The sequence below is a fragment of the Muntiacus reevesi genome, chromosome 14 (genome assembly GCF_963930625.1).
Source record: "Muntiacus reevesi chromosome 14, mMunRee1.1, whole genome shotgun sequence".
NCBI lineage: Eukaryota > Metazoa > Chordata > Mammalia > Artiodactyla > Cervidae > Muntiacus > Muntiacus reevesi.
The window spans coordinates 54,586,353-54,607,169 of record NC_089262.1 but is presented as its reverse complement, the minus strand read 5'-3'; the positions used below and the strand labels follow the sequence as shown (position 1 = coordinate 54,607,169).

The 20,817-nt window shown below is 36.4% G+C and overlaps 1 protein-coding gene across 1 annotated transcript in view; it reads left to right on the top strand.

Annotated features, from left to right (window-relative positions):
• The window catches only part of SGTB (small glutamine rich tetratricopeptide repeat co-chaperone beta), a 48,536-nt gene that overhangs the window by 5,514 nt on the left and 22,205 nt on the right, over positions 1–20,817 (top strand). The window contains exons 3-5 of the mRNA XM_065905167.1: positions 3,125–3,228; positions 6,242–6,311; positions 10,175–10,274. Coding sequence (XP_065761239.1) covers positions 3,125–3,228; positions 6,242–6,311; positions 10,175–10,274 — 274 coding nt within the window. The remainder of the gene's footprint in view (positions 1–3,124; positions 3,229–6,241; positions 6,312–10,174; positions 10,275–20,817) is intronic.

The window sequence follows — 20,817 nt, the reverse complement described above, 5'->3', positions numbered from 1 at the left end:
GTTATAGTTCAGCCTCTTGGCTTTAACTATCCTTTTTTTACATGTTGTTATCTGTCAAATGTATACTCTCAGCCCAGACCTTTCTTCTGAACTCCAGGCTTCTACATCCAACTGCCTACTAGCTATCTTCATTTGTATGTCTAACAGGCATCTCAAGTGAATATTTCCAAAACTGAACTCCTGATCCTCCCACCCAAAATCTGTTCTATTTCACAACTTCCCTAACTCAGTTCCCTAACTCCATCTTTTCAGTTCTTAGGCTAAAAGTTTTCTTATCATTGTGAACTCTTCTCTTTCTCTTATACTCTGCATCTAATTATTCAATAAATCCTGTTGGCTATCCCTTCCAAATATATCTTGACATTTTCCCACCTTCACCAATATTACCTATGGATAGAACTAAATACTTACTTACAGTGATGGCCTCTAACTAGTCTCTCTGCTTCTATATTTGCTGCTTCATTGACTTATCTTAATGCAGCCACCAGTGATCCTTTAAAACAGACTATGTCAGATCTATGTCAGTTCATAGACTCTTTCTCTTTCTCACTTGGCTTTAGTCAAATTAGCTTTCTCACTCTGAATGCACCAATCCTCTTTCGTAAGTCTTTTGCAGGGACTTCTCTGGGAGTCCAGTGGTTAAGACTTTACCTTTCAATGCAGGGGGTGCAGGTTGATCCCTGGTTTGGAAGCTGGGATCCCACATACCTTGTGGCCAAAAAACCAAAACATAAAACAGAAGCAATATTGTAACTAATTCAACAAAGACTTTAAAATGGTCCATATCAAAATAAATAAATAAAGTCTTCTGTTACATCTGTTTTCTCTGCCTAGCATGTTCTTCCCCTAGATAACAGTAATATCCCCATCTCCAGGTCCTCTTTTCTGAATGAAGCCTTCGCTGAGCACTCCATTAAATCTGGAACCTGCTTCTCTCCTCTGCCTTCTGCATTCCTATCCTTTTCGCCCTGTTGTACTTTTTATCATTTTTTGTTTACAGTCTTCTTCTCCATCTCCCAGTAGAATGACCGCCCCGAGAGGTCGGGAGTTTTTTCTGCTCACTGATATATAAAAAGGGCCTTAAAAAGGGCCTGACACATGGTAGGTACTCAATAAATATTTGCTGAATTGAACTGACAAATTAAATCCAGTGATCCTGGGCATCCTAGTTAGTCTATATCTTAATTTCTAATAGGTGGAGTTCTTTTCCCGCTTCATCTAATAGATGTGTCAAAAGAATCAGAATTGGTGATGGCAGGTGTTTGGCATATGGAAGTTTTAGTGTAAGGTGCTTTATAGATGGGATGTGGTATCATTGAATAGAATCCTTTGCTTTTCCTTACCATCATCAGCATCAGACTCTTACTGTTTGTTGTAAGAGTGGAGCAAACTTGTATACAGAATTTCTCTAGATTTTTATGATTTATTCCTGAAAGGAGGACCATATGTAATAATCCCTGTTTCATAAATGAGAATGTTGAGGTAAAAGTGAGATAAATTGTTGTACCCAGGTTATTAGATTTTAATTTTCTGGATTAATAATGATAATGAGAGTCCTGAGTTCCAAGGCTGTGGTGGCTTTTTTTTTTTTTTTTTTACTAATCCATATGTCTCTATAAATATGTGTTAGTGTTGAACACTAAACATTTTGGCAGCAAATTTACTTATTAAAACAACTGTGCTTACTTTAATGTGGAATCTAAAACAGTCAAATGCGTAAAAACAGAGCGTGGTGGTGGTTGCTAGTGCTGGGGTAAGAGGAGATGGGGAAGTAATGGTCAAAGGGTATAACTTTTCAGCTATACTAAATAGATAAGTTCTGGAGATCTTTTCAGCATAGGGCCTATAGCTAACTGGATCGTACTTAAAATTTGGTAAGAGGGTCAGCCATAAAAAGGAACAAATTTGAGTGAGTTCTAGTGAGGTGGATGAACCCTATTGTACAGAGTGAAGTAAGTCAGAAAGAGGAAAACAAATGTTGCATATATATGGAACGTAGAAAAATGGTACTGCTGAATCTATTTGCAGGGAAGGAATAGAGACACAGACATGAACAGACTTGTGGACACAGCAGAGGAAGGAGGGGGGGACAAGTTGAGAGAGTAGCTTTGAAACATGTATATTACCATCTGTAAAATAGACAGCTAGTGGACAGTTGCTATATAACACAGGAAGCTCAACCTGGTGCCCTGTGATGACATTTGGGGGCGGGATGGGGTCGGGGGTGGGAGGCAGGTTCAAGAGGGAGGGGACATGTGAATACTTTTGGCTGATTCATGTTGTATGGCAAAAACCAACACAATATTGTAAACCAAGTATCCTCTAATTAGAAATAAATTTTAAAAATTTGATAAGAGGATAGATCTTATGTTAAGTGTTCTTAACACACACACACACACACACACACACACACACACACACACACACACACACACACCAGTAAATGGGACAAGCTCATTAAAATGCGCACTTTCTTACATGTCAATCTTGTTTCAGTAGAGTGGTTTAAAAACAAACAATTGTGTTTGTCTGCCTCTTTCTATTAAGGGTAAGCTTCATCATGTGGATTGTGATTTTTGTGCTGACTGTTGTATCTCTGCCACCTTATAAGAGCACCTTGCACATAGTAGGTGCTTGGTAAATTTGCATACCTGAATGAATTTTTAAAAGCCAAACTATCTTCACCTAAGTAAGTACATCAGGATAATATTTAGTGATTCCTACATGCCAGAGACTATTTCTCTTACTATTTTTAATTAGATTGAGAATTCTATTTTTCACATTAAAAAAAGATAGTTTTTTAAAGTTTTATTCAAGATATTGGTAATGGGGAATATGTTAATGACTTGCTTTAAAAAGAATATGATGTAATACACATATTGAGAAATTATATTCTAGGTAACATTTTTCTTAAAGTGAAGAAAAAGAAGCCAAGTTGTCTTCCCTCAGTAGCTGGTCTATAAACAGAAATCTCTATGCAGCTGAACCATTTAGTTTTCCTTATGTTCTGTGATCAAAATGCTGAATTACCACAGATTGCAGAGTGCAGATTTCTACCAGAAAAAAAAATTGTTTCTTTTTTTAGATTGCTAATTTTTTTTTCACTATTAAACTTTATTTCAAGTTGCAATTCAGTGCTTGGAGACAGTTTTTAAAATCAGTGCAGAAGATACACATCTAGCAGTTTCACAGCCTTTGACAGAAATGTTCACAAATTCCTTCTGTAAGGTAAGCTCTCATCCTTTTCTCATTAGTATGGGATTATCTAAGTGTGACTACAATATTATGTTGGATTGTTAATATTTGAGGGGCCAGGCTTAGGTAACTAACTTCTTCCTGGGTATAAGATAGTTGGTCCACATGGATGATTTAGGACCTAAAAATGTAACTTTTAATGTGCATTAGATTTTCATATTAGTAACTCTACTCATCCTCTCACCTTCTTTTATATTTAATGATATATCTTAGTTGACTTCATAAGTCTTTCATAGTATTTGGGTGTTTTTAAATTTCTGACATCTGAATTAATGTTCCCCAAAACATGAAATACAAATTAAAAATAAAAATCTTAATGTTTAAGAAGAAACTATATAAAAAAGGCATCATCATTTTGAGACAGATTTTTATCGAATTTGGCCGTTAATGGGGCTCTTTAAACAGGGAAAGGTTCTGTGCTCCGTGTGCAAAACCAAGACTGAAATCCAAGGGTGCTGCTCCCTCCTCCCTGGGACTGTTTCCATGGTCTCTGGTTTCTGACCTTTGCAGGAAATATGGATGATAAGGTTGAAAACTCTTAAGGCTGGTGAGTTTAGGGCCCCAGCAGGACCTCCCTTGTGTTTTTTTCATTACATTTTGGTGCCACATGAATCTCTTTTAGTATTCTCACTGGGTATTCAAGCTTCAGTACAGATTGAGGAACTCAGGAGAGGAGCTGAAACATGCAGGGTATCTTCAGCCTGGCAGGGACATTGCTGAGAATACCACACAAACTATTTCTAGAATTCACTGGGAAGAGGTCCTTAGAGTTGCAATGAAAATGGTGATTTGGCAGTGAGCTGCTCCCTCCTTTTATACTTGGAAAAAAGGATAACACAGTTACACATTAATTCATCAAATAGATGAATTCCAATTATCTGAGAAGATGTAAGGAGATAGTGGCATATCTCCGTGGTGCTTTTCTTCTCTTTGGTTTCTGTGGTTCCCTCACTGTCTGGGCTCGCGGCCTCCTCTGGGAGCCCTATTTCAGAGGCTGGGCATGGCAGCGGCAGGGCTGCCCTTTACTCCAGCATGCAGGAGAGGCTTGAGCTTGGGACAGTGCTTGGATTTGCTCACTCTTTTTGCTCCTGTCATCACTGACTAGTACTGAAGGGATCAAGACTTTTTTTCTTCCCAGGAAACTCAGATTGATTTCTACCCTCTGCTTGAATAGAGCTCTCTCTCTCTCTTTTTTTTTTTCTTTCTATTTCTGATTGGATTTACTTGTAAAAATTTGTTGCTTACTATTTTAATTATATAGTTTCTTAAAACTGGCTCCATAGTATATCTATATGGGGTTATTTGTGGTATCAGTCCTTTCACAGTCCTGTTAACAGGTGTGACTTCATTGTGTAGGTGTCTGTTAGCAGGGTGTGGCAGAGAAAGTCTAAAACTTGTTTGAAGCAGCAGCGAGACTGTTATAATTAGAGAAATCACTGCTATTCCCATTGTATTTGGTTGTTATGTTGGACAGTTTATTTTTAGGATACTGCTTTCCTCCCCAATTAACTTCATATACTAAGTGGATTCTTTCCTTCTATATAAAGTAGATAACACTTGTCCTCACACTGTGGACTGCTCAAATGTTTTCATGAATATAAGAATTAATTTTCAAAGTTGTGAAACTTTGGCAATTTCATTAAAATCATTCAGAAGGATTTAGAAGACAGAATGGACTATAATCCATTTTTCAATATGCCATTTTTTTAAAACCCCCCCCCCCGCCCCCCCAGCAAAGTCACTTTTTCACACATAAACTGCCTAGGCTTGTTAGGAGATCTGAAATGGAAGGAACTCTAAAAGCAAGTACTGCAGGGCAATGAATCTTTGAACTGCATTTACATCCTGAGTAGCTGAAACAGTCCATTTTAAGTAGTGATCTCTACTTATTAATGTTCCTATTTGATTCTGTACTTTTTTTTTCTAATACTTTGCTTAGAAAAAATGATTGATAAAGATTAAAAAAAATAAGCACAACTTACATACCTTACAGTGATTTTGTACCTTTGAAGATTTGTGTATAATTAAGAAAGTGTATTTCCAGTGTTAGACCTATCAAATTTATTGCCATTTTACTCAAAGGTAATGGTGAATATATTTTAAATATGATACATAGGTATATTGACTCCAAATTATGCCTTTTTGAAAATTATAAACATTTATGAACTTCAGAGTCAAGTTTAAAAACAACACAATTTAAAAAGAATCTTACAAAAATGGGAAAATACATTGTGTTCCTATTACCACTCAAGACATTTCTAAATTTTTATTTAGTTTTCATAAGTACTTTGGTTTGAACTTTATTATTGCAAAAGAGGTTTGAGGATGATAGTAGGTGCTAAAAGCAGGAATCTTATACTGTTTTTTATCTTATGAGGAATTTATGCCCATTGTTTTTAAAAGTTTAAACCATATGGAATGATATAAAAAAGAGACTGAAAATCTTACTTCCAAATATTCCTACTGTTACCTTTTTGTGTGTACCTTACCATTCTTTGATTTTCGGCCAGCATGTGTATGAATATTTGTGTATGTATTTAAATAATAGGATCATATTATAAATGCTTTTTTGGTACCCATGAATTTGACTTAGTGGGTTTTCTCTTGGAATATTAGCACTATGTTTCTGAATTTTCACTAAACAATCCCTTGAACATATTTTTATTACTCTTCTTTGTATATTGATTCCATTCTTTATTCATGAAGTAGGATTTCTAGATTTAGTGAAAGCAAGTAAAAACAATTGATTCACAGTTGTTCACATTTTTCTAGGAAAATTCCACATATTCATTTTTCTAATAAACATATGTGAGGGGACTTTTTCCTTATTTCTTGTTAACACTGTTATTTAGATGGTAATTTTCATGACATGAAATTATAGATGATGTACTAAATAATGGTTAAGTCATTATTGCTGTAACTTTATAGTTCTCTGGGATGACTCTATGTAGCTAAATGAAGTACATTGTATTTTATTTAATTTCAGAATGACATTCTGCCTCTCTCAAACTCAGTGCCTGAAGATATGGGAAAAGCTGACCAATTAAAAGATGAAGGTAAATATTTCATAGAAAAATTACTTATTTAGTAAAAGTTTCTGCAGTGGTAGGGAAATGACTATGAACTGGTAAGATTCTGGTTTATACTGCCAAGACTGGATTGTCATACGTCCTCCTGGCATTTGTGAAACAGGAATGAATGTGATAGGGAAGAAGCCTGGAAATACAGAATAGCTTGTGAACGATACAAGTATGACTTGTTTCAAGAGAAGCAGATCTGTTGTGAGGAAAACTTGCACAACAGATCACTTAAGGGGTGATTCTTGTACCTGCGTTTGCTATGTATACTCTAGGATCGCAAATTCTTTATGCTAAATAAAAGACATAAAAATGGTTTTCAGTATTGTTTTTAACTTTCCTGTATTTAGTGTTTTTGAGTTCTTTGACATGTATTAATGTATGTATATGGCACTTAAGTGTTTATTAGCTAGCACATTTGATTACTATGTTATTAAATTTTCTAATAGTCGCTCTATAAAGCATGAATGTGAAAGTGTTTGTTGCTCAGTCATGTCTGACTGTAACCACATGGATTGTAGCCTGCCAGGCTCCTTTGCCCATGGAATTCTCCAGGCAAGAATACTGGAGTGGGTTGCCATTTCCTTCTCCAGAGGATTTTCCTGACCCAGGGATTGAACCTGTGTCTCCCACTTTGCAGGCAGGTTCTTAACCATCTGAGCCACAAGGGAAGCTATTGAAGCATACTTGATTTTTATAAATAAGTCGGCACTGAGAATCTGGGTTCAATTTTTCCATCATGGTCAGTTATGTTAAGCTATAGAGGCAAGCCAGGTCAGGCCTCTAAGATTTGTAGTAAGCAGCTGTAGGGCAGATCCCTGATCTTCACCAGTGAATGAGAGTCAGAAAAGACCCTGTCCAGTGGGCAGAGAGTTATTAGGGAATTTGTAATGTTCAGAAGCTGTACAAAAATGTTTTTATTTTCTGGCCTTTTTTTTTAGTTCATACTCTGAATAGGACAGTTGAGTTTTTTAAAAAAATCAGTTGGTGTCTAAAAAGTAGATATGAAAAAGAATATGCTTTTCCCATTTTTCAAACATGGTTCTCTCTATTAGGTCTATAAATTACACTATATCAGTGTTTTTAATGTCTGCATAGTGTTTCATGATACTGTGAGACCATGATTTACATACCTAGATAGATAATTTTTTAATGCTAAGTAACACTGTCTTTGTATCTTTGTCTATATTTACTTTCACTATTGTGTGATTATCTTCTTTGGATTATATTAGAAAGTGCTGTGTTCAGTTTTCAATTTTTCATTTTTCTCTAAGAAATCTTATTACTACAGTGACTTAAAATTTTAGAATTAGAACTTTCATAAATTACCCATAGAATAAAGTAACAGTCATATCCTCATTGCTGCTTGAATTGCAGTGTTCCCCAAACACTGAGTTTTAACTATCTAGATACAAATGCATTTTGATATATTATTCTAATTGAAGCAATTTAATCTGATTTTTTTCCCTTGCAATTAGACTTTTGTAATGTGTGAAATCCTCAGTGATGTATAATATTACATGCTTCAAAAAAAAAAAAAATATTACATGCTTCACTAAACATTTTGCTTTTGTGGCTCTCTTGCTTTAGCTCTAGCACTAAATGGCCAGGTGAAGTTTTATTTTTTGTCCCTCATATTTACTCCGTCTGCATGGCAGAACACCGGGAGTCTGCATTTCCTCGAGTTTATTTTGGTATAATGAATGTTAGTAAGTTGAGGGTTGGAAGGAGCTGCAGAGTGAGGCTCATTTACCATGGCAGCAGGGGTAGACTGAATTACTTAACTGCTTTCACCTCTAACCAAAAGCTCCTATCCTTTGCTTTTCCCTAGGACGTGTCACATCTAAGACACATTACCCATAAAGTTAAAGCAGCTGTCTTAGAGATTTTGCTGTTCATGTGAAAATAGATGGCTGTGGTACATGGTCAAGCATAGTTATTCTAGTCTGCGTGTTATACTTAACTGTGTTTCTAGGTTTCTAGCTAGCTAGTACCTTCCTGGAAGGTTGCTTTCAAATATTTTTGTGTGCTTTGCTTCTGAAAAGCTGCAATAAGATCAGACAAAACCAGTAAGTGTTCACTGCTGTCGTTTCCTGTCTTGTTTCAGAAGTAAAGACGTATCTCAGAGGGTTGTCTTGAGGAATAAAGGAGACAGGAGAGTAGTGTTTAAGTGTCCTTGCAGTGCCCGCTTATAGTTAGCTTCCCAAATATCTGTGTCCTGAGTGTTTGTATATTGACTATTTTCTGACTTGAATCTTTTTATCATTAATATCACTATCTGTCTATCTAGACATAGATACATTTTAGTATCTATACACTTGATGTGGCTTATGGGAAAAGACATACTATAGGTTTTAATACAACCCAAGAAAGGTCATGCATACATGATCCATGTTGGACACAAAGATCCAACAAAAAGAAAATCCACTTAACCCAGAAAATTTAAATCTTTTACATGGAACAAGCTAATCTATTTAAGTACTGGGTAGTTAAAGTACTAATGTAGTAATTTCTTACCCAATCATAAAAACTATGTAATCCTTTTCTCTTCCTTAGAGGCTTTATACTCATTTCTTATGGAAGGTGGGATTTAGTTTAATTTTTTGAATTTTAAAGAAAGCATTAATGAGCTATAATTAACATACCACAAGATATACTGTGACATGTATTAATTCATTGGTTTCTAGTAGATTAACAGAATCGTGTAGCCATCACCACAACTATAGAACATTTTTCTCATCCCAAAGAGAAATCATGTAGAAATCACTTTATATCCCTTTAGCGATCATTCTTTATATCCATTTCTGCTTCTTAATTTGCAGTAACTTTTGTAAGATTTTAGATGTCTTTTCTTTAATCTTCCTGTTCTCTGCAAATTTACATTCTTCTACATACCATTAAGTATGTAATGATCTGTTAAAATAAAAAGGCTAATAGGAGAGCTTCTAGTTTAGAGATAACTGGAAGGAGTAATACAGGCTTTTGTTATATAAATCCTTCTCTGTAACCCCAGTGTTTTAAAAATTTCCATTTGAGCATTGGTTATTATAAGTGAGCATGCCGCTTTTTTTCTGTTTAATGGAATACAGAAGATAGCCACAGAAAAATCCCTTATTTTGCTGACCAGTTGTTAACGTAGCTAAATTGTTACCAGATGTATCTGCAGATGCCCTTCATGAAGCTCAGCATCCTGTGGGCTAGCTCAGCATCCTGTGGGCTAGCTGTGGTATCTAAAATGCTGTCTTTCTAGAAATTAATCTCCCATAATCTCCTTTAAAAAAGAATCTATCTCTGGAAAGGATAACACATAAAAAAATATTATCTGCCAATAACATATTGACACAGTTAGCTTTTCTAGCTTACCCCCACAGCATGTTTGGAGGGCTTGCTCATTAGCAGTTGTATGTTTTGACAGGGCAGGAATGGAGGACCAGGTCCAGACTGAGATAGTGATTGTAGAGGGTGGTCCAGCTGGAGAGGGGCTGGGCAGCTCCAAAAGCAAAGAGGGAGATGAAAATAAGGAAAGTGAGAAGAGATTAGATTTTGCCAAGAGGTAATCATTACTGTAGCATTCACTCACTTATTGAAGCCTGTTTTTATAAGATAGTCAAACATTAATATTTTTGAAAGACTCTGCACTTCAAAATCATTCAAACATACTGACGGATAAGGAGTATCAGTTCTACAGTACTATATAAAATTTGTCTCCAGTGTGACTGAAAAATCATGTTATTGTCCTTCGTATTACTGTAATTTTTTATGATTAAAATTTATCTTAAAATGTATCTTCCATTTTTTCCTGTATATTGCACTTACTGTACCTGTTGATTACTTTGTTTTAGGCAATAATCACATGAAAGAAGAAAATTATACTGCTGCAGTGGATTGTTACACACAGGCGATAGAACTGGATCCAAATAATGCAGTTTATTATTGTAACAGGTAAACTGGCATGATTGTGGCAGGTTTATACTTCTTAAACATTTACACTAATAGCTCTGAAGGAGTTTTTTAATAGCTCTGTAAAATTTGTTTTTTTATTTAGAAAACTTTGAAAGTTTAGAAACGTATAAAGAAGGGAGAAAATAAACTCATAAACTTACCACCTACAGGCAACTGCTGTTACTAATAACCTTTTGGCATATGTTGTATGATGTAAGTGTAATCAATTTCAGGTTCGTCTTTTATTTACTGGGCATATCACAAACATGTCCTTAGTTTATTTAAATCCTTCGAAACGTTATTTAAATAGATATGAATTAGTCGGCTATTACTTCCTAATCTTTTTTATATTTCTAGTACCTTTCATTGTGGCTTGCAAACAAACAGGACTGTTTTTTGATAAATGGATGAATGTACCTTACTTTGCTTAACTCTTGACCTACTGATGGACATTGAAATTGTCCATTTTTTCCCAGTACTATACAGCTGCAATGAACATCTTTATTTCTAAAACTATTTTCTGGACTTAAGATTTTTCTAGACTTTGGATCTATCCTTGGAAATATACTCGGTTGGTCTAACAATATATAAAAGTATGGAAAATGTTAAAAAAAATTTGTTGATGCTAATTTCAAAATTATTTCAGCTTCTTTGAAAATATTTGAAAATTCTTTTCCACCCCTAGGATATATGAATGTGTCTGTTTTTATCACACCCGTTTCAGCACTGTGTATTTGAATTAGTATTTATTATTATTAACATAATAGTACTCTTGTTTTAAGAGTGTTATTACTTACATTCAGTTACTGGTGAGGTTGGACATTTTTCAAATATTGGCCATTTGTGGGTTTTCCCCTCCTCTAAATTATCTATTTGTATCTGTGGCAGGCCTCAGGCTGTTTGTTTGTATTTGTTTGTTTATCTGTATCTCAGGCAGGCCTCAGATTTGTTTCTTTCCTCCCCTGTTCTTTCCTTTTCCATAAGGGTTTCACCACTATGGTCTGCATTTCCTAGGACCCTCTCACACCTGGCTTTTGTCTGTGTTCAGTCATGCGAGGCACAGCAGGAAATGGAGGGCAGAAGGAAGGGAGAAGTTGGGTATTTCTTGCCCTCTTTTCCATCAGGGTATTCATCCAGCAGAGGCTGCTTCTCTTCCTTGTCTCCAGCTCCCCCCTAAGATATCTGCCACGGTCCCAGCTTGTACCACGTGACATTGGGTTTTGGGGTGTGCACTCTGTTCTGTCTTAGGGATGGTAGTGGCTTCCTGCTGTTGCTAATCTCTGGATTCCTGCACAACACCCTGTTAGGTATCTCAGCTCTTCTGTTAGCTATGTAATGAATTCTCTGCACTAAATTATTCTGTTTTAGATATTAAAATTCCAATAGAACTTTCTGCAGTGATGGAAATGTTCTGTATCTGCATTGTCCAGTAGAGTAACCACCGAGTACAGTAGCTGTTGAGCACTGGGAATGTGGCTAGTGCAATGGAGAAACTAAAATTTTAATGGTTCATTAATTTAAGATGAGTTTAAATTAATTTAAATTTAAATAGGCGTATGTGACTGGTAGTTTGTGTTATGTTGTCTGGGCTTCCCTGGTGGCTCAGATGGTAAAAGAATCTGCCAGCAATGCAGGAGAACCAGATTCGAACCCTGCATTTAATTCAGATGACTACTATATCTACTACTGTGGGCAAGAATCCTTTAGGAGAAATGGAGTAGCCCTCACAGTCAACAAGAGTCCAAAATGCAGTACGTGGGTGCAGTCTCAAAAACAACAGAATGATCATGGTTCATTTCCAAGGCAAACCATTCAACATCAAAGTAATCCAAGTCAATGACCCAACCACTAATGCTGAAGAAGCTGAAGTTGAACAGTTCTGTGAAGACTGACAAGACCTTATAGAAGTAACACCCCCCCCCAAAAAAAAAGAGATGTCCTTTCATCATAGGGGGCTGGGATACAAAAGTAAGAAGTCAAGAGATACTTGGAACACTAGGCAATTTTGGCCTTGGAGTACAAAATGAAGCAGGGCAAAGGCTAACAGACTTTTGCCAAGAGAACACACTGGTCATAGCAAACACCCTCTCCCAAAAACACAAGAGACAACTCTACACATAGTCAATACCAAATGGCCAATACCAAAATCAGATTGATTATATTTGTAGCTGAAGATGGAGAAGCTCTATACAGTCAGCCAAAACAAGACCTGGAGCTGGCTGTGGCTCAGTTCATGAGCTCCTTGTTGTGAAATTCAGACTTAAATTGAAGATAGTAGGAAAAACCACTAGGCCTTTCAGGTATGACCTAAATCAAATCCCTTATGATTATACAGTGGAAGTGACAAGTAGATTCAGGGGATTATATCTGATAGACAGAGTGCCTAAAGAACTATAAATGGAGGTTCATAACATTGTATAGGAGGCGGTGACCAAAACCATCCATAAGGAGGAGAAATGCAAGAAGGCAAAGTGGCTGTCTGAGGAGGCCTTACAAATAGCTGGAAAAAGAAGTGAAAGGCAAAGGAGAGAGGGAAAGATATACCCAACTGAAAGCAGAGTTCCAGAGAATAGCAAGGAGAGAAAAGAATGCCTTCTTAAGTTAACAATGCAAAGAAATAGAGGAAAGCAATAGAATGAGAAAGACTAGAGATCTGTTCAAGAAAACTAGAGATACCAAGAGAACATTTCATGCAAAGATGGGCACAATAAAGGACAGAAATGGCAAGGACCTAACAGAAGCAGAAGATATTAAGAAGAGGTGGCAAGAATACACAGAAGAATTATACTAAAAAGTTCTTAATGACCCAGATAACCATGATGATGTGGTCACTCACCTAGAACCAGTCATCCTGGAGTGTGAAGTCAAGTGGGCCTTAGCAAGCATTACTATGAACAAAGCTAGTAGAGGTGATGGAATTCCAGTTGAGCTATTTCAAATCCTAAAAGATGATGCTGTGAAAGTGCTGCACTCAATATGTCAGCAAATCTGGAAAACTCAGTGGTGGCCACAGGACTGGAAAAGGTCAGTTTTCATTCCAATCCCAAAGAAGGGCAATGCCAAAGAATGTTCAAACTACTGTACAGTTGCACTTATTTCACATGCTGGCAAGGTTATGCACAAAGTCTTATAAGCTAGGCTTCAGCGGTATGTAAACTAAGAACTTCCAGATATACAAGCTGGATTTAGAAAAGGCAGAGGAACCAGAGATCAAATTGCCAACATCAGTTGGAACAGAAAAAGCAAGGGAATTCCAGAAAAATATCTGCTTCATTCATACACTAAAGCTTTTGTGTGAATCACAACAAACTGTGGAAAATTCTTCAAGGTATGGGAATACCAAATCACCTTACTTGTCTCCTGAGAAACCTGTATGCAGGTCAAGAAGCAGCAGTTAGAACCGGACATGAAACAACAGACTGGTTCAAAACTGGGAAATGACTACGTCAAGGTTGTATATTGTCACCCTGCTTATTTAACTTATATGTAGAGTACATCATGCGAAAAGCCAGGCTGGATGAATTACAGGCTGGGATCAAGATTGCTGGGAGAAATATCAATAACCTCAGATATGCAGATGACACCACTCTAATGGCAGAAGGTGGAGAGGAACTAAAGAGTCTCTTGATGAGGGTAAAAGAGGACTGTGAAAAAGCTGGCTTAAAATTCAACATTCAAAAAATTAAGATCATGGCATCCGGTCCCATCACTTCATGGCAAATAGATGGGGAAAAAGTGAAAACAGTGGCAAATTTTATTTTCTTGGGCTCCAAAATCATTGCAGATGGTGACTGTAGCCATAAAATTAAAGGACACTTGCTCCTTGGAAGAAAAACTATGACAAACCTAGACAGTGTATTAAAATGCAGAGATATCACTTTGCCGACAAAGGTCCGATAATCAAAGCAACTACTGGTTTTTCCAGTAGTCATGTACAGATGTGAGAATTGGAGTATAAAGAAGGCTAACACCAAAGAATTGATGCTTTCCAATTGTGGTGCTGGGGAAGACTCTTGGGAGTCCCTTGGACAGCAACAAGATCAAACCATTCAATCCTAAAGGAAATCAACCCTGAATATTCATTGGAAGGACTGATGCTGAAGCTGAAGCTCCAGTACTTTGGCCACCTGATGGGAAGAGCTGACTCATTGAACAGGACCTTGATGCTGGGAAAGTTTGGAGGCAAAAGGAGGAGGCAGCAGATGGTTAGATAGCATCACTGACTTAACAGTCGTGAATTTGAGCAAACTTTGGAACATAGTGAAAGTTAGGGAAGCCTGACATGCCGTGGTCCTTGGGGTCGCAGAGTCTGACAGAGCCTGGTGACTGAACAACAGCAACCACATTGTGACTTCTGGCTGCCGTATTGGACACTAAGCTGTGTATTAAGGCTAAAACCTCTTTATCCTAACTGTACAGCCTATTGTTTGCCTTTTAATGTTTTTCACGTGTAAGCGTTTTAAATATTTATATAGACATATTTGTTTTTCTTTTTTTTAAAATTCTATTACAGTGTTTTTAGGCTGACAACTCTGTTTACAGACTTGGCAGATAACTTCTAGTTTCTTATTTTTCCTTTACATTTAAATTTTATCATGCCAAGTCTATTTTGGTCACTGGTATAACCATTTGAATCAATTTGAAGCTTTTCATGACTGAGATTTATAAAAATTACCTTTTATTATTTAAGTACTTGGACTTGAAAGCAATCTTTATTTTAATTTGGCCCAATCTTTCATTGAGTTTTTTTTTTTAGTCATACTTAGGGTATTCATACTCTTCTGAGATGTCTGTTCTCCCCCACCTTTTCTCTTGTGGTTATTTTTGTTAGAAAATTCTTCCGTGTTGATGCTGATTTCGTTTTCCCTGTAGCTTCTGTAGCTTCTCTCAATTGACTTATTTTTATTCTAATGGCAGTTACAGAATAATTAACTGTGATTCTTCTTTTTCATGACCGTACCCTTACTTTTTTTAACTTTGTTACTATGCTCATTTGAGTTCTTTTCTCCACATCAAATGTTCATGGCTTCTTCAATTTTACCTCACATAGTTCAGCTTTAAATCTTGCACTTTTGCTCTAAACTTTTCCAGTTTACCTGTATCTATTACTTTGTACTTCCCAGAAGTTAACATATCTGGCGTTGGCTTGACTGAAACAGTCTTCTAGGGTTCTCATTTAATCTACTTCCAGATAATAGTTATATATTAGTGTTTTGTAGCGTTCTTTATTAAGTTTATCTTTTGCTTTTGGGTTATTGAATCCTGTCCTCCTTTTTCACACACTCTGTCCTGCCACTCAGTTGTATATTCATTTTGACAGGTTCTTGCCCAACACGTGCTGTGCGTCAGTGTTATCTCATGAGGTAAAGTTGGTTGTTTGGACTCAAATACAGGATCTTATATTTTATCCCTATAGAATTTTATCTCGTTCTAGTCTTCTATTTATAAGTTCCTTAATTGTTTGGGATAATTTGTAATGTATCTGCTTTTGGTCCTAGCTTCATGTCATCCACAAACTTGAGAAGAGCACCATATATTACATTGTATGAGTTACAGAGCCAGCTAGGGGAGCAGTCATGGGGAAGTAGTTAAGAACAGGGGTTCTGACCCACACTCTTTGAATTCTACTTTCTGGCTCTTCCACTTACATATATGTGACCTTGAGCAAATTACCCTAACATTTTAGTTTCCCCATTGGTAGAATTGTGGATAATAGTATTTATCTTATCACATTGTTGTAGAGATTAAATAGTTAGTACATATGAAGTGGTAAAATAGTGTCTAGTAAAGAGTGTTGTACACAGCAATAGCTATTATCATTGTTGTTTATGTAATCTGGGGGTTTGATTTAATCAGAATATGAAGAGAGAGCCAAATTTATCAGGATCCAAATATGTTGTCAGTTATTTTTCTCTGAGTTACCAATCTGGTAGTAATCCTGTTAAAATAGAAAAGAAATGATGTTAGTCTTATAGGACTTGTTCTGAATTAATCTAGTGTTGTTGTTTTTTTTCCATTTTTGGGGGATCTCAAACATATTTAGTGAAAATTTATGAAATTGAAAGTTTACAGTGAATATGCATATGTCCACACCAAGATTTTGCCACTAATACTTTAGTTTACTTGCTGTATCCCATTTATTCATCTATTTGTACCTCTCTTATTTTTGATGCATTTCAAGGTAAACTGCAGCTATTGGTATACTTTCCCCTTAAATATTTTATATGCATATCATTAACTAGAGTTCAGTATTTTACCTTCTTTTCTTTTGAGGTAAAATTTACATGCAATAAAAAGCACAAATCTTAACTATATGTTCACTGAGTATTGACAAGTGCATACACCTATGTAACTCAACACCCCTGTCATGATAGTGAAAATTACCCCAAGCCCAGGAAGTTCCAACTGCCCTTCAGAGTCACGTGCCTAAAACACTCACTGCAGAAAACTATTGTTTTTCCGTAGATAATATTTGTCTCTGTTAGAATCTCATGAAAAAGGAACCATACCATACATACCCTTTTGTATGAGTCCTCTTTTGATCAACATAATGGTTTTGGCATTCAGTCTCGTTGTTGCATGGTTCTTTCTTTTTAACTACTGAGTATTGTTTCTTTGAATGCATCACAGGTTGTCTAGGCATTTTCCTATTCATAGGCATCTGGGCCACCTTTAGTTGTTGTTGTTGGTTTTGTATTGTCCAGCATTTATAGTTGTTACCTTTGGGAGAGTTGGATCCATAAGGAATTTCATCTGGCCATACTTAAAGCCTACATTTTCTCTCTCCATAAAAAAATTGCTTTACTGACCTGTTCTAATAATTCAGGTCAGAAAAATAGAAAATCCAAATAATTTGTGGAGAATTAATTCCCCAAACTCTACTTTGATGTTTGAATTTTATTCTTTGTAGTCAGATGACTGGACAAGTTTTCATTTAGCATATGAAATCTTCAAATAAATACATTTAATACTGTCACAGAACATTATGACTAGATATAAATGTTAGTGTAAAATAGATTATTTATAGAGCTCAGTAAGGCATGTACTCTTAACCATAAATATGGTGAACTGGAGGCGAAATAAAGGATTTATTTTTAATGAGATTACCATTTGTTAATAGTTGTTATGTCCACTAGTTCTGTAATAGGAGAAATTCTTGACAATTCCTATCTTGCATTTCATTTAATTATTGTTAAATTGAAATGAATAATTATGCTCCTTTTTTGCATTTGAGTAGTATCTTCTTCCTTGAGAAATTCAGTAATAGTGTATGAAATTTAATATTAAATAATTAGAAAACTTTATTTGTATTTTATTACAAATGTGAAAGCTTTAGGATTATTTTTAGACTCTGGTGGCTATAAATATCTTAGTAGCCGGTAGTGTTGCCAACTACTCCTTGCCATTTTTCCCAGCCAGCTGACTGCCAAAAGTTGGAAGCTCAGAATAGCAGATCTAAATCTTTCTTTTGATCATCATTTTCACAGTTCATTATTAATCAAAATATTGTTTACATGTTAAACTTGCTAGGATGAACCAAAGTTTACTTTTTATAAAAATGATTTTTTTATATGTTAGAAAACAATCATTTGGTATATTTCTTAAGCATGTCTTTGTTTTCTAGACTTAACTGTCTATTTGGGGTCTTTTAGGATTCTAATGATGCTTAAGGCTCGGCTTGGATACCAGGAAAACATGAGTCTTTTCTTGAAAACTTATGATTTAGTTTTACTTTTTTTGTCTATGTCCCTAGCACTTACCATGATGTATAACACTTACACAAGTTTATCATATATGTTCTGCCTTGTAACTATATGCATGCATGCATGTTCAGTCGCTTCAGTTGTGTCCACCTCTTTGCGATTCTATGGACTGTAGCCCACAAGGCCCCTCTGTCCATGGGATTCTCCAGGCAAGAACACTGGCATGGGTTGCTGTGCCCTCCTCCAGAGGATTTTCCCAACCCAGGGATTGAACTAGCATCTCCTGTGTCTCCTGTATTGCAGGCGAATTCTTTACCGCTGAGCCGCCAGGGAAGCCCCAATTATATGCACACTTGTTTACTTCAGCTGAGGGTCAGATATTCTATCTATTCATATTCCCTATAGTACTCAGCATTGTACCTCACCAGAGTTTAGCCAGTTTTTGTCAGATGCATGGAAGACAGTAGAAGAAATATAAGGAATTTCCAGTAATGTTGTAGTGACCAGACACTTAGATTAACACTTGTATACATAAAACAGCAAATGATTTACAGGTCTGAAACATTTCCAAGTACTTTATAATGTGAAATGGTATTTCATATGAAACTGGCTAGTTTTCTGTTTTCCATCCCTGAAGAGTACAGATGTTTCTCAGCTTGTGATGTTACATCCCAATAAACTTGGAAATGTCATAAGTTGAAGATGCATTTAATACACCTAATTTACTGACCCATTTTAGCCTGGTCTACCTTAAACATGCTCAGTCTCACAGTTGGGTAGAATCATCTAACACAAAGCCTATTTTATAGTAGAAGTGTTTAATGTCTGTGTAGTTTATTGAATACTGCACTGAAAGTGAAAAGCAGAATGATTGCGTGGGTGCAGAATGGCTCTGAGTTTGTCAGCTGCTTACTCTCATGATCACAGGGTTGACTGGGAGCTGAAGCCCCCTGTCACTACCCAGGGTCACGAGGGAGTTTCACATCACATATCACCAGCCCAGGAAAGGATCAAAATTCAAAATTTGAAGTATGGTTTCTACTGTATGGGTTACTGCTTTTGCCCCATTGTAAAGTCAAAAATTGTAAGTTAAACCATTGTAAATCAGGGCCATCTGTATTCTTACAGGTCTTTTTGTTTGTACAGCCTCATGGCTAAGTACATTACCTTACCCAGGGTCATGTCATGTTTTTGGGATGGATACATGGTTGAATGACTGAAGCAATAAATGAAATTAAAATATTGGAAAAGAGAAGGAGCATGATGGAAAAAAGTCATTGGGAAGGCCCCTCACATGATAGGAATTTGAGTTGAAGGTAGATTTGATGGACAGGGAGAACAAGGGTAAACAGAGGAGAGGGAAATGTATTTTATGTTGGAGAGCATAGTTTAACAGGAAAATTAGAAAGCATCAGGTGGTTGTACCAAGGAATGCGTAGAGACTGCATGAGTTCCCAGAAAGATGGAAACAGAGACCACATTGTTACACATTTTGTTTTCTTCCACCTCCATAAGCAGCACATAGTCATTCGGTTCCCTGGGACTTGGAATTAAAAATATCAGGAAAGAGAAGGAGCATGATGGAGAAAATTTATCTGGAAGGCCTCTCACTTGATGGGAATTTGAGTTGAAGATAGATTTGATGGTTTGTTGAACTTGGAGTTGAATCTCAGTTAAACCACTAACTAGCTGTGTGACCTTGCACAGCCTTACTAAACCATTTTGAGCCTCAATATCCTCACTTGTAAAGTAGAGGTAATACTAACCATTTCATAGAGTAGTTGTGAGGAATAATGATACGTATGTGTGTGTGTGTGTGTGTGTGTGTATATATATATATATATATAGTTCTAGGTTTTCAATATTTGTTTTTTAAAAAACAGTGTAATTCCTAGCTGTAAGAATAGGTTTTTGCTATAACATATATGTATATATATAATATACAGTATGTGAAATGTTAGATACCTGTAAATTTTTTTCTACCTGTTTTTTCCTATAAAAGATCACAAGTTATATTCATGCTCTTGCTCTAACAAGGTAATGAAAGTGAGGGTGTCTGAAAACATGAGGACGCCAGCTGCTTTGTTCTGTTGGAGTTTCTTTAGTTATGCCCTGATAATCAGACAGCAGGGCCAGAGAGAGCAGACCACATTGTTATTCAGTTCAGACACTGATGTGTTTGGCTGCATCTCAGAAGAGTCAAATATAGCCTGATTTCTGTTTCCTTTCCTAGTTGCAGATTCAGGCGCTTCTCCTCTTTCTTTTGTGAACTGCACAAATCTTTCATCTCAGCTTGCAGTTTGTGATCTAAAGCTCAAGCTATCAGGATTGAAATACAGTCACACTCATTCTTTCTCCCCACTCTTTCTTTCTGGGTCTGATTCTCTGTGCTTTATTCCCTGATACCAGTATCTGAAGGTAAGTATCAGGGAATCTTCCTCTTTGTTTTCTTTCTCTCTCTCTCTCTCTCTTTTTTTTTTTCATTTATTAGTTGGAGGCTAATTACTTTACAGTATTGTAGTGGTTTTTGCCGTACATTGATATGAATCAGCCATGGATTTACATGTGTTCCCCATCCTGAACCCCCCTCCCATCTCCCTCTGCATCCCATCCCCCCAGGTCATCTCAGTGCACCATCCCTGAGCACTTGTCTCATGCATCCAACCTGGACTGGCGATCTGTTTCACACTTGATAATATACATGTTTCAATGCTGTTGTCTCAGATCACCCCACCCTCGCCTTCTCCCATACCTCTTTGTTTTCTTTTATCATACACCTCCCAAGTAGCTCATTTGCTCCTTCCTTCATTTGCACCCAGATTCTTAACTTTGGCTAAACT